Here is a 12,796-nt window from a genome sequence, read left to right as displayed (position 1 = left end):
ACAAGGGAAAAGATAGATAATAGTCATTACTAGCAATGTTAACTCTAGGATTGCTATTTGAGTTGACCACGGGGTCCTAATCCCCATGGTTAAGGAGCGTCTTTATATACATGATTCTGTAGACCCTTTTGTAGTCCATCTTGTAGTCCATGGGTGGACTACTCTATGGACTGTATAGTCCCTCTGGTAGTCCCCCTGTTGGACTACTTCGTGGACCATGTAGTCCTTTCAGTAGTCCCATATTGGACTATTCTATGGACTACTTGGTCACGTGTCATGAGGGGTAGCATGCCATTTCATGCAAGACCCGTGCCGATCGTAACAGGCAGGAAGTGGTTGAGCAGCCAGATCTACATCTATGAAAGTGGGCACCACCGCGGTGCAGCACATGTAATATACTAGGTCATAGCAGGGTGCAATGTCCTAGCCGCTAAGGAATTGATATCAAGTGTATATAGCTTCAATATTTGCTGCGTTGATAGTCTAATTGCAACTTGAAAACATTGGTGGCCAGCTCGGGGGTTGATTACGTTAGTTACAGGATCCGGCCTTGCTTAGTAATTAAGTTGGTGACCAAAGGATGCTCCAGGGCCTTTCCGCCCATCCAACGCACCGGAACCTCGCCTGAAAGCGCCTCACGATGCCATTATTATCATATTCTCTTGTTTGAAACTCACAGGATTCTGTCCCCAAAGGAGACCAAATAATGGAGCCGGTCCCAAGGCGCACGGTGGCTGCGAATGAGCTTGCCGCGCGCGGAAGCTTAGTTTCGCCTCCAGCTGGCCCCGACAGCAGTGTCCGGGCCAGCACCAGAAATAACCGCCCCGTAGCAGCTTCGGATTTTTCCAGCGGTAGTCCAGGTGGATGCCAAGTGGAGAGGATCCAGCCAATTGCTCGAAAGCGTCGGGGCGGTAGTAGAAGGGCCTGTAATGAGTGTAAACAGCAGAAGGTGAGCCTTGAGCTGGAAGCCCTGATAACCCCCAGACGCTCGCTAAAATGGTAATCCTGAATATCAATAGCTTCGCTGCGATATAGTGCAAGTCCCTTCTTCGGCATGTTCACGCTGCAAGAGGCTTCAGATCGACTGCAAGGTCGAACCTACCTTCAAGAGGATATCAAAACGGAGGTAATGACCCTGTATGATAGATGACACACATCAATCCATGAAATTCCTAACGCTCTTTGCTCCAGACGGAATGCGGAAATGGAGAAGGAGATCGCTGATCTCCGACGGCGACTTGCAAATAGTGGCGATCAGATACCGACTGCTTTTGAAGCTAACGCAAGTGACGGAATGAACCAATCATCGGAAGATGTTTTTTGTGATCCTGACTCTCCTCCGTCGACGAGGGATGGTTCTCTATCTGTCCCAGTAGAGCCGCAATCATATCCTTTGCATACGCCGCTGGTTTTGCAGAGACCAGACGCGTCTATGCTCTTGCAGGAGGATAATGCATGGAGATTGGAGGATATCTCTCTATCCAGAGTGAGAGTCGCACGGCTATTCGAGCAGTAACATATTACAAGATATTCACCAATTTCTATCTACTCGCTAACATGTCTTAGGTTCTTCAAGTATTATCATCCCTTCCTTCCTCTCCTGGATCCCTTGAAAGAGGCGGATGAATATCTCCACCGGTCTGCTCTCCTGGCGTGGACGATTATCTGTGTTGCTAGTCGCCGTGCTCCATCTGAACCTGGTCTCCTCATCTCACTCTCGGCTCCGTTTAGCAGGCTCTTGTGGTCGACCATAACTAGCGTCCCACAGAATTATCATGTTGTTAAGGCCCTTTGCCTACTATGTACATGGCCATTACCAACTACAAGTCAGAGGACGGACCCGACGTTTATGCTCAGTGGGTTGATGATGCAAGTCGCCATGCAACTTGGCTTACATCGCCCGGTTCAAGCAGAAGAGTTTACAACTTTTAGAATGGAAGTGAGGGGTGAGGAGCTGAAAGATAGATTGCAAACGTGGGTGATATGCAATATAGTAGCGCAGAAGTAAGTTTCATGGATTTAATTCCCCCTTTCTTTTTACCCTCCAGTTTCGGGGGGAACTCACGAGCTGGGCTCACCACCTCCTGTAGCGTTGCCACTGGCTACGGACAGCCTCCGGGAACGATCTATGATTGGGCGCTTGAGCCAGCGTCCCTGAAGGATGCAGATTACCGTCTGCCAGAAGAACTGAGGATTCGATTACGCATTGAGAAATTTTGCGACAGAGTTGCAAAAGGACTGTACAGTAGCAAACCAGAACCAGCGGAGTTTGTTAGCTCAGAGAAGTTGGTGATTGTTCGAATTCTGGAGAGTGAGCTCAAGGAAATGGAACTGGAATTTGGTCAAGACATATCACGTATGAAAACTCTCCAGTACTTATGTCGACTTACTGACGCCTTCCCAGAAATAAACATGATACATCTTCGAGCGGCGGATCTCCACTTGCGGTATTTTGTGTTTTTGAGCTCTAATGCGAGAAGTGAGGACCTAATAAACCTTTTTGTTGCAACAACATCGTTCCTTGGGCGGGTTCTGGATCTAGAAACGTTGCCCGGCGATCTACTCAGTCATTCCAGCAATTACATACTCCAGATGATCGTGTCAGCTGCATTTGCCCTTATGAAACTGTTGAAAAGCCCCTTTTCCCGACAGATTGATCTTGAGCATGGCAAGCTTCTCTTCAACGGAGCGATATCAGCCATTAGAAGGATTAGCGTTATGGATCACGATCGTCCAATTCGCTTGGCTGACGTTCTAGCTCAAATGTGGAATGCCAATGGTCCAGAATCTGCAAGTAGTGATGACGCATTACAGCTCAAAGTTCGGTGCAGGATGAGTATGAGCCACGTTTACGACACTGTTTGGCGTTGGCGACAAAGGTTCAAGCCAATAAAAAGTTCGGAAGACGTACAATGTATGCTTTCTCTTTATGCCGATAAATATTCTCTGGACACTGACGCGTGGCAGCTGTATCAGCAAATCCGAACATGCCGCCGACGGGTCCAGCTCCCACGCAGCAAGATAACTCCCTGAGCGACCCAACTTTAATTCCGTCGCCACACTTTGGTCAGAATGAAGGATTCATCAGTGAAGCCAGTTTTTCGGATGTTTTTGATTCCCTGAACTGGGTATTTGACGGTATCCCTGGTTCCTTCTGTGCACCGCCGGGTATATAAAGCATGTTATTTGGTGCCCTGTCATTGTTGTTAAAAAAAGAAAGTATATATCCCATCTAAGTTCATTAGACCTGTATAGAAACTTTCCATAGACCCCGCATGCGATGATAAAAGCCCCTCTCGACGACTCCCACTAAGGCTGCACGACTGCATCTCCGCTAGGAGTAGACTATAAACCCGATATATATATACTTGTCTCTCTCTCTCTCCTTCGTCATGTTTCATTCCAGATCAAATTAACCCAGTGAACTCCTTGGGTTTGCTGGCCAGTTAAAGAAATGTGGGTGTGCGGGCTAATCGAGGATTGTCCACAGCTGCATGCAGGACCCGTGTCTATGCGAAGGTTCCACGAGCTTGAGCACATAATATCCATCGACCGAATTATTCTTATTCGCGTCAAGCGAAGAGACCGAGCTCTCCTTTGCCTGCAAATGCAAGCGCCGCGGCGGCAGAGAGCCGGCTTCTCTGACCCACCTTGCCCCTCCCGGAGTTTACTCATACAGGCTTGATTATTCACGATGAATCAGACTTAAGGTCTCTTCCCAGGCGAACTTTCCTCGGCGCATTCTTCGCTTCTTTCCACTAATTCATCGTTCGAAACACCCAATTGAGACACTCTGTTACACGTCTAGCGACATGTCGTCCCAGGAAGTGAACCTCGTCGCCACTTTCTACCCCAAGCCGGGTAAGACTGATGAGGTGTGTACCGATAGCAATAATGGCTTCTTGACGTGTGGATATTCGGCAGTGAGCGGCTGACTGTGAGAATATAACCAGCTGATCGCCCTGATGAACGACATGGCCAAGAAAGTGCACGCCAACGAGCCTGATACTCTTGTCTACTACGCAGTCCAAGTGGAAGGCAAGGACGAGATCATTTTCGTCGAAAAGTATGCGGACCCCGCCCTGGGCCCCTTCATGCAGGGGCAATGCACGATGCAGCGTTGTGACAATCAATACAGGTACAAAAATCAAGCGGCAGTCACGGCGCACATCCAGACACCTTACTTTCAGGAATTCGCCGAGAAAGTCTCGTCCTTGACGGAGAAGCCCTATGATTTAAAGATGGGCAATCGTATCGCCGGATTCGAGGGGAGGACGAGCAGCTGAAGACCATCGATTTTGTGGACCGCAACTCCTTCGATATGGGAAACGATGTATGGAGATCGAAGGAACCGACGTGACTTGGTTTTCATCTATATTTGTTGTTTAGATCGTGAGAGAGGCAGTCCGCAACCAGTGCTGGAGCGTAGCCATTTCCGAGGATCACAGTGATATCTAGAGTATTTCACCAGAGCAGAATGAATAGTCTCAGAGCCGTCTGGGATGGAGACTGGCGGGCCCGCTCGTCTGCGCTCCACCGGCGATTATTGACGATCCACCAGTACGGAGAAAGGAGGAGACTTCAGCCCAGACGCCTGGGAAACAAACACCTTGACTGACGCCAGCCCCTGATCCCGCCCCCTCCCCCCTTCCAACGTCCCTATCTTCGCCCACCCCCAACTTTCATCAACCGTAACGTCGCAAATATTAATCATAATCATAATCCTCTGCAGCCTTATCGCCTTCGCCATCGTCCTCTCTCCACCTTTGTCCCCGCCTCGCTCTGCGAAACCACCATCCCCAGCCCGGCCTATCCGACCTGCATCGCAACCGAACCCCCATCGCCAGGAACACGTGTGCCCCCGACTTGCATCCACAGTTTTCTGCATGTGAAGCGCTCCATCCAGCTTCTCGGCCTTCTTTGGAAGGTAAGCTATCCCTGGCCCTCGAAGAATCCTCTTACCCTGACCCGCTTGTATCCAGATACCCTTGGGATCCTTTGCAACCTCGAAGTTCGGCAGAATCTGTCCCCCCCCCCTACCCAGTTGTCCTGTTAAACATAATTGGATTCTCAGCCCAGCCGCTGAGAGTTGGAAGAGATGGCTTCCGGCCCGGCTACGCAATCGTTGAAGGTAGAGCATATGGAAAGGACCGAACTAAAAGGACGGGTGATTGCTAACCTATGTCCGTGTGCAGTGTGTAGTCACTGGCGATGGTGCTGTTGGCAAAGTCGGTTCATTCCGCCCTATGCTCACTTCCAAAGGGTCTGAATGGCGATTAACAGCTGCCTAGACATGTCTCCTCATCTCCTACACAACCAATGCGTTCCCTGGAGAGTATATTCCTACTGTGTGAGTCCTCCTACTGTGCGGCAAGGACTATGTGCAGTTTCTTACCGGCATTCAGCTTCGACAACTACTCCGCCAGTGTAATGGTCGATGGTAGACCGATCAGCTTGGGTCTATGGGATACGGCTGGACAGGAAGATTATGACAGGCTCAGACCACTGTCGTACCCGCAAACTGACGTGTTCCTGATCTGTTTCTCCATCGTCAGCCCGCCTTCGTTTGACAACGTCAAGGCCAAGGTATGGAGGTTCCCGGACGCTCGGGGATAGCATGAATGTCACCTTCTCCATTGTGACTGACAAACGGGCAGTGGTACCCTGAAATCGAACATCATGCCCCGAACGTTCCCATTATCCTCGTTGGTACTAAGCTGGATCTGAGAGAAGATAAAGCCACAGCAGAGGCCCTCCGAGCTAAGAAGATGGAACCAGTTTCGTATGAGCAGGCTCTCGCCGTGGCGAAGGAGATAAAGGCCCACAAATACCTCGAATGCTCGGCTCTTACGCAACGCAATCTAAAGAGCGTATTCGATGAAGCCATTCGGTATGTACAAGCGAAGCGGTTCACCCCCCCCCCCCCCCCAGTGCGGACGGATATGCTAATGATATCAAGTGCTGTTCTCAACCCCCGGCCCGTAACAAAACCGAAGAGCAAGAAGTGTGTGATTCTCTAAAGCATTCATTCATTATATACCTAGCTATTGGGCGTTTTGGCACTTGGGTGTTTTGCAACATTTATGTTTTATTCTATTAGCTCATATTGAAAATTTCATAAGAGCTCAAACGGTACTATACTTGCTGAATCTTGCTTCCATGTAACCGCTATCTGTACCCTAACCCGTGCTTGTCCCTCTCCTTTAGGGAAGAAATCCCTTCCAATATAGCTAGGAAAGTTTTTACGACGCTGGGATCCGCTTTTCTTCCATACTGTGTGATGGATTATGTGCGGCAACCAATCCAAGACCCTTTCCTTTCTCTCCGCCCGACCTGCGCTACTTAACAGATGTTCAGGTCAAATTGTCTCATTTCTACTTTATAATTACGAAGCTTCGTTTGACCTGTCTACGCTTTACAATAATAGCGCTCAACGGTCGTCTGTCCTTGTACCATGTTATGTCCACATGTTAAGCTAAATGGACGGAAATTGGAAATATTATCCCCGGGAAACACTTTTTATCCCCCCGAGATTTTTACCAAAATAAATGGGAAGACAGTCCAAACACTTGGTCTTTCCAGGGATCCCGGTGAACATGAAGACATTGTTCCGTAGAATCGATAGGTGTTGCCATCGTCTTGAATCGCACACGGAAGAACGGGCGGTGGAAACGAGTAATTCCTATGGAAATGGGATTGATGCCACTTGGGATGCGGCACAATGGCAAAGAAGATGTATTCTGCTGGGTGAATCGGACTGCTCAGGCGCCAGGCACCCGGCTTCTCCGACTCGGATGTACACCAGCAAAATCTCCGTCACCACGGTGACTGGTTTCGGCTTCCCTCACTTCAGCGGTTCCATTACTTTCGCGTTTCTTTTGTTCTTTCTGCTTTTGCAATTCCTTGGCGGCACGTTGCCGCTGGGCCTCAAGCCTCTTATTCTTTGCCTCGAGTTTGGCTTTGCGTCTTTCGGACTTGCCGCCGCCTCCGGCACTAAACACGCGGATGTCAGCAATATATTATTAAAATTAGAAATAATTGCGCAGAACCGGGTTGTCTCACGTCAACTCGACATTAATCTTCCTGGCTGGCGACTTGCCGTCGTCGAAAGAGGAGTGATGGTATAATTTCAAACAGGTCTTCATGCGATCGTAGTGGTCGAATTCAAGGAATGCGAAGCCGCGACATTTGCTACTACCACCCTTCTCTGTGGCCAGACGGACCGAACTTGGCGGGTTCTTTTCGAAATGTTTCATGACAGACTCGACAGTTGCACTGTATGGAAGGTTCCCTGTAGGGACAGATCGTATTAGCTTCAGAACACGCAGACATCATCGTGGAAAAGCAGTAAACGGATAGATGTTTATGTCACGTTGGATCGACGCACCGATGAAGACAATGAACCTCGTCGACTTGCGTTGCCCAGCGCCCTCCGCAGCTGCGTGGGTGCCTCCGTGGGGAGTGGCTTCTTCTCCGCGATTAACCACGCCTCCATTTTTCTCTTTAATCTCCTCGTCTTTTTCGGACTTGTCTTTCTTGTCTCCCTCAGACTTTGACTCGTCAAGACCAGAATTATCGGTTGCTTTCTCGTCCTTTTCCCCCACCTCCACATCCTCTTTATCTGCCACTTCTATCTCTCCATCCGTCTCTTGAACGGCTTTATCTCTGGCTGCAGCTCTCTCGGCCAGCCTCTGTTCCCTGCGCTCCTTTTTCATTTGTGCTCTCTTGGCCTTTTCCTCTTCTTTCTCTCTTTCCCGCTGCTCTTTTTTCTCTAGCCTCTCTTTCTTTTCCTGCGCCTTCTTCTTTTGCTCCTCTTTTTTCAAGGCCTCCACATCGAGGCCTTGCATTCGGGCATTCTCATACTTCAAAGCCTCAAGGGCCTCGGGCTCCCTGCGCTTCTGCTCTCGCTTCGACTTTTCTCGCTTGTACTTGTCTCCCCGCTTCTGTTTCTTCCCATTAGGCTCAACGATTTCCTCGGAGGGGCCGTGAGAACGCTTGCGCTTCTTGTCGCCCATTTTTGCTCAGGTCGCACAGCCAGCGAAACTAGGCGGGAACCTTTTGACTCGCGAGCTCGGATTCGAAGAAATTATTCTGAGAAGAAACGCAGAAACTGGTGATGGCTCGGCTTCTCCGAAAGCAGTTGCAAAGACCTCAAGAAATTCCATTAACCGTTTCAACAACAATGTTAAGTGTTGACGGACTCTAGGCGGAAAACTGAAGTTCGGCGGCGGAACAATTTCGATTGCGGAGAAAAAGGATTCTGCCAAGCGAAATGGAGGCGGTGAGATAATCAGATCTACTATGTGGTAGCGGAAACCGTTTTCTAGTACCTCCTGTAACAATAATAATACGCAGCAAATAGGTACTTATTATACTACAAACCAGGTGGGTCTGCGAAAATCTATAAAAGGGTGGGCCTCTGTACACTCCACTACTTTCTACAGTACTTAGCACACATAGTGTTTGCTGAGAGCTACATCTTGAGCTCGACAGTTGCTATCCTACCTATCCTCTGATTCCCCCATTTTCCTACCATTTAACCTGTCATTTGTAGAGTGCGTCTAAGTCTGAATTTTTAAGTATGCCTATGCGGGCGCATTCCGACAGCTGTGGCGGCTTTTGGGGCCTCACTGTTTCCTGTCATTCAAGGTAGAATTAATCTGGAACCCAGATAAGTCTCCATGTATATATATAGCAGGCGTGAGATGCACTAATGCTGGAGACGTGAGTTGCTCGGCTTCTCTTTAATTTTCTTTATTTATTTTTTTAAATCCATCTAAACACAGGGAGTGTTCAAAGGCTTGAGTGATTGAATCATATATGCATACATAGTACATCTGCAGTAGAACGATAGATTGCCAAGGCGATACAGATACGTTTACTAACCAAATCTGCTGACCTACCTAAGGCCTCCATACTACTTATATTCCACCCGAGTCATCATAACGAGTGGTCAAAAGGCTCGTTTGTTGGAGTATAAACTCGGGATCCTGCAAGAACAAATCGGCAGCGTTGCATTTTATCCAGCTTCGTTGCTATGCACGGATAACCTACTCAGTACGTAGATAGATATTTAATAATGTTACGGCCAGCCCTTTCCGGTTCTGCCTTCATCCACGCTTGGTATTTGATTAAGTGCCTCCATCCCTTGATACATACCTACCTAAGTAATCGGTGCAGCAGGCTTCCGATTTTGGAAGCTGGCTCAGCAGCAGTAACAAGAGCGTCTTGTCTCATCACGGACACTGGAAGAAATTATTTGCGCTGCTAATATGGCATTCCTTAACTCAAGGCCTTTCTTTCCGTCTGTACACCAATGCCCTTTCTTTTGGACCAGCGTGAAAGCATGGAAATGCAACAGATATGCTGAGCAAATGAGAAAGAGAGGAGGGGAGAGAGCAGGTGAGAGATTGAGCCTTCAAAATTCGAAACTTAATATCTGTGTCGCTTCAAGCGTGCGTGCCGTTTTATGTGCCTAATGAATAAATATAATGTACAATAATATAAAAAAGTTTTAAAAATTCCTCTCCAGGTTCATCTTCAGCCAGTCTTCAAGATGGTGAGGTTGAGAACCAAAGAAAGCGAGAAAAGCAATTACCTGCCCGGAACAACCAAGCGAGAGGCGTGACAGCCGTCAGTTCCCCCAAACAGGACAACCAGTTGGCTTTCTCATATGCCTGCATGGCTAAGTCGTGACTGAGATCCAGAACGAGTATATTTGTCCCTACTTTTGCCACTCTGCCTCAAAACACCAGAATCTTGACTCCATTTTTCCCCACCCCATAGCGCTCGCGGAGTTCAGGTCGGGTGAGTAGTTGCAGGAGAGGAAAATGCGTCTCTTTCATGTCAAATATGCCGCGTTTCTTCTGATCGATATATGAGCCGTCAATTACGATGCGCTCCAGTGCCTCCAATTTGAGGGCCCCTTAACCCGAACGGTCAGTAGAAGAGCAAATAAAAAGATAAGCGCTGGAGATACCTGATTCAATTAGGTCGATTAAGCGGACCGGTGTTCCAACGCCAATCCCAATCCTGCAGAGCTGTTAACTACACGAGGCCACTAGGGAATTTTCAATCCATACCTCGCTCTCTGAAGAAATTGTTTCGCCTCTTCAAGCTTGATATGTTTCGCAAATAGCTTCCCGACGGTAGTCCCTTTTGTTTGAAATAATCGCAACGATCTAACAGGGCGCCTTTTTTTAGCTCAGCAGAAGGAATGTAATGGTTCCAGCTTACCTCACAAGGTCGGCAGCTCTGAGAGCAGCGGAAGCTACCACGAGAGTATGCGGTGTACCGTTCCGTTCTGAAGACTCAGACAGACCAGAGCCATTATTTGGGCTATAGGTCTTCAGGAAATTTGGCAGCTGGTTCAGAGTCCTCGACTGTTCGAAAGAAGATGTGTCAAGAAATGCATGTTCTGATAACAGTCAACGTTAATACAGTTCTACCGGGCTTCCTGTTTGACTACGGAGACGGCAGTCTTCGGAGGTGGATATTGCTATCTCACCTGGTACATATAGGTCGTTTAACTCCATAGCAGTCAGCTCCTTATTATGCCTCTTGGCCTTCTGGCCAAAGTAATCAGCTAGCAGTCGACCGTCCATCTTTCGGATCGACTCATCGATGCCGCTTCCACGATCATCATTTCCTACATCCTCTGCTGCCGGTTTGTTCTTGCTGCGTTTCCTTTTCTTCTTGCTGGGTCCGCCTGAGGCATGGGCTGGAGCTGCTTCTTTGATCTGCTGGGAGGATTCCTCGGCTTGTCTCTTTCGCTTTTTGCTCACCTTGGCAGGCAGAGAAGATGCTGATGTTCCTTCAGACATTTTCTATCAGTCTCGAGAAGGAAAGGGGCAATCTGTCGGGGTTCAACCCAATCGTAATATGGACAGTAGGCTCTCGATCGTCGCAAGATTGGCTCAGGAAATTTTAAGTCCGACGCTTTGATTAGTCATCGCGTCTTTATCGATAAGTGTAGCCGCAACGCGACACGCTTGGAACCAGACTTACTGCCAAAATAAAGGTCGCGGACTGGCGAAAAACGAAAATTAATTGTTCTTGTTCAAGAGGTCTCTTGTATGAGCTATAGCGTATTCCTTAATATCTCTTCCTCTTGTCCCTTTCTTTGCCTTTGCACGAGACTGCTCTTCAATTGCCATGTCGACCCCCAAAGCCCGCGGCATGGCAACGCCGCGAAGCCCGGGAATCCCCAACGGAGATACATCGCTCAATGCGGTCAGTCATTCTGCCTCTGTGCTCGATACGTATAGATAAAATAACCAAGTCCCTTTGCAGACACAAGACCCTGCAAACATTGTCAAAGGCCCTGTAACACCCGGTCGATTCAGCGTCGCAGCATCACCTTCTACCAACCGTTCAACTACTCGACTCACACCGCGCGGTATAGGAGTTGGAGTGCCTTCGACGCCTTACGGTCTCCGAGCTATGCAACGGCGCGCTGCTAATACTCCTGGACGGGACCGGCGAAAGAGCGGACGGATGCAAAGAGAAACTCCGTTCGACATACTCAAGAATCTTGGGAGAGGTAGGTGGTCATAGACGAAGAGATAATCGTGGATATGAGCTTATTGAGAATTAATTATAAACAGCGCTGGCTCCTACGTCTCAGCCGATACGCTCTTCACCGGAAGAAGATGGACTACGGAAAGAGAACGAATTCGATGATCTTGATGATGAGCCTGATATCGAGCGACCGAGATTATCTCTTCCGATAGACGACGGATTTGATGAAAGGGAAGAAGAAGAGGAAGAAGATGATGATAGAAGTCCCGAAATCCAGCCTCCAAGACTTTCCTTACCATTTGAAGAAGATACCACGCAAAGATCTGTCGAATATCCCAGGAGGGCATTGAGCGAACAGCGTATAGCAAGATCCTCGAGGATGAGCTTCGGAGATGTGAGACTAAGTGAGAACTTTGCCGATCTGAGCAGGTTTGATGGTACTTACCAAGACGACGATTATGCTACACTGCAACGGGACGAGGACGATGGGGCTGAAAGTACTACTATTACTCAGAATGTCTCCAGTACAGGGTGAGTCACAACATTTTCACTTCGGCAAATAGCATTTGCTGATAATCCCCAAGAAGAGAAACAGAGGATCTTCGATCGTTTAAGCTTGATTTCAATTTCCCAATACCCAATGCGATGAGTGCTGTTCTGGACACAGAACCAGAAAATAATGACGAGGAATTCGCACTTAGTGTCATGGATGTGCAGCCCAATGTAGATTTCCCGTCATCTGACGATGGTGTTACGGGCACTTTTGGGTTGGACATCCGTACCCCTGATCAGGTGTCAGATGCTGGGACAACGGGAATAGTGGGAGAATCGCAAGGTGAACCTGCCCTAAGGGGCCCAAAGCTGCAGAAGCTTTCAAGACACAAAATCCCTATTCCAAATCTACCATCTGGGGTGGTGAAAAGGCTATCCACCAGATTTGCACGGGTAGGTGCTGGAGCCAAAATCAAGATCAGCAAGGAAACATTGGCTGCAGTTGAGCAAGCAACAGAGTGGTTTTTTGAACAAGCCAGTGAGGACCTTGCAACATATTCTAGACATGCGGGGCGAAAAACAATCGATGAGAGCGATGTCCTAACTTTGATGAAAAGGTGAGGATAACCATCAATGGCGTTTCCTAAGTAATCACTAAGAGGTAGAACAGACAACGTCGTGTGAATAGCTCGACAACCGTATTCTCCCTTGCACAGAAGCATCTTCCGAAAGAGCTCTTGCAGGATATGCGGCCAGCAATGCCTCCATGAATATCATACAGAAG

The 12,796-nt window shown here is 48.4% G+C and overlaps 6 protein-coding genes across 6 annotated transcripts; 4 read left to right on the top strand and 2 right to left on the bottom strand.

The window, feature by feature from the left end:
- Positions 1 to 706: 706 nt before the first annotated feature.
- VTN00DRAFT_7370 (uncharacterized protein) lies at positions 707 to 3,025 on the top strand (the record flags this gene model as incomplete). The annotated part of the gene is made up of 8 exons (XM_069434110.1): positions 707 to 949; positions 1,020 to 1,126; positions 1,192 to 1,512; positions 1,567 to 2,004; positions 2,091 to 2,356; positions 2,405 to 2,479; positions 2,815 to 2,914; positions 2,968 to 3,025. 8 exons carry the CDS (start codon positions 707 to 709, stop codon positions 3,023 to 3,025), a joined length of 1,608 nt encoding a protein of 535 aa, XP_069287424.1.
- Positions 3,026 to 3,812: 787 nt separating this feature from the next.
- On the top strand, positions 3,813 to 4,286 carry VTN00DRAFT_7369 (uncharacterized protein; the record flags this gene model as incomplete). Its single annotated transcript, XM_069434108.1, has 2 exons — positions 3,813 to 3,875; positions 3,954 to 4,286. 2 exons carry the CDS (start codon positions 3,813 to 3,815, stop codon positions 4,284 to 4,286), a joined length of 396 nt encoding a protein of 131 aa, XP_069287423.1.
- An 812-nt stretch (positions 4,287 to 5,098) lies between these two features.
- VTN00DRAFT_7368 (uncharacterized protein) lies at positions 5,099 to 6,020 on the top strand (the record flags this gene model as incomplete). Its single annotated transcript, XM_069434107.1, has 6 exons — positions 5,099 to 5,131; positions 5,196 to 5,228; positions 5,292 to 5,350; positions 5,406 to 5,586; positions 5,658 to 5,890; positions 5,960 to 6,020. The coding sequence occupies 6 exons, from the start codon at positions 5,099 to 5,101 to the stop codon at positions 6,018 to 6,020; spliced, it is 600 nt and encodes a 199-aa protein (XP_069287422.1).
- A 741-nt stretch (positions 6,021 to 6,761) lies between these two features.
- Positions 6,762 to 8,015, bottom strand: VTN00DRAFT_7367 (uncharacterized protein; the record flags this gene model as incomplete). The annotated part of the gene is made up of 3 exons (XM_069434106.1): positions 6,762 to 6,993; positions 7,063 to 7,291; positions 7,388 to 8,015. The coding sequence occupies 3 exons, from the start codon at positions 8,013 to 8,015 to the stop codon at positions 6,762 to 6,764; spliced, it is 1,089 nt and encodes a 362-aa protein (XP_069287421.1).
- A 1,728-nt stretch (positions 8,016 to 9,743) lies between these two features.
- On the bottom strand, positions 9,744 to 10,823 carry VTN00DRAFT_7366 (uncharacterized protein; the record flags this gene model as incomplete). Its single annotated transcript, XM_069434105.1, has 5 exons — positions 9,744 to 9,925; positions 9,980 to 10,032; positions 10,083 to 10,181; positions 10,237 to 10,417; positions 10,508 to 10,823. 5 exons carry the CDS (start codon positions 10,821 to 10,823, stop codon positions 9,744 to 9,746), a joined length of 831 nt encoding a protein of 276 aa, XP_069287420.1.
- Positions 10,824 to 11,154: 331 nt separating this feature from the next.
- On the top strand, positions 11,155 to 12,782 carry VTN00DRAFT_7365 (uncharacterized protein; the record flags this gene model as incomplete). Its single annotated transcript, XM_069434104.1, has 5 exons — positions 11,155 to 11,232; positions 11,293 to 11,542; positions 11,607 to 12,051; positions 12,105 to 12,629; positions 12,683 to 12,782. The coding sequence occupies 5 exons, from the start codon at positions 11,155 to 11,157 to the stop codon at positions 12,780 to 12,782; spliced, it is 1,398 nt and encodes a 465-aa protein (XP_069287419.1).
- Positions 12,783 to 12,796: the final 14 nt, after the last annotated feature.

Source organism: Thermoascus crustaceus, assembly GCF_041956765.1.
Source record: "Thermoascus crustaceus strain CBS 181.67 unplaced genomic scaffold VTN00scaffold_4, whole genome shotgun sequence".
Taxonomy (NCBI): Eukaryota; Fungi; Ascomycota; class Eurotiomycetes; order Eurotiales; family Thermoascaceae; genus Thermoascus; species Thermoascus crustaceus.
Note: the sequence above shows the minus strand (reverse complement) of the source record. Positions and strands in the feature narration are given on the sequence as shown.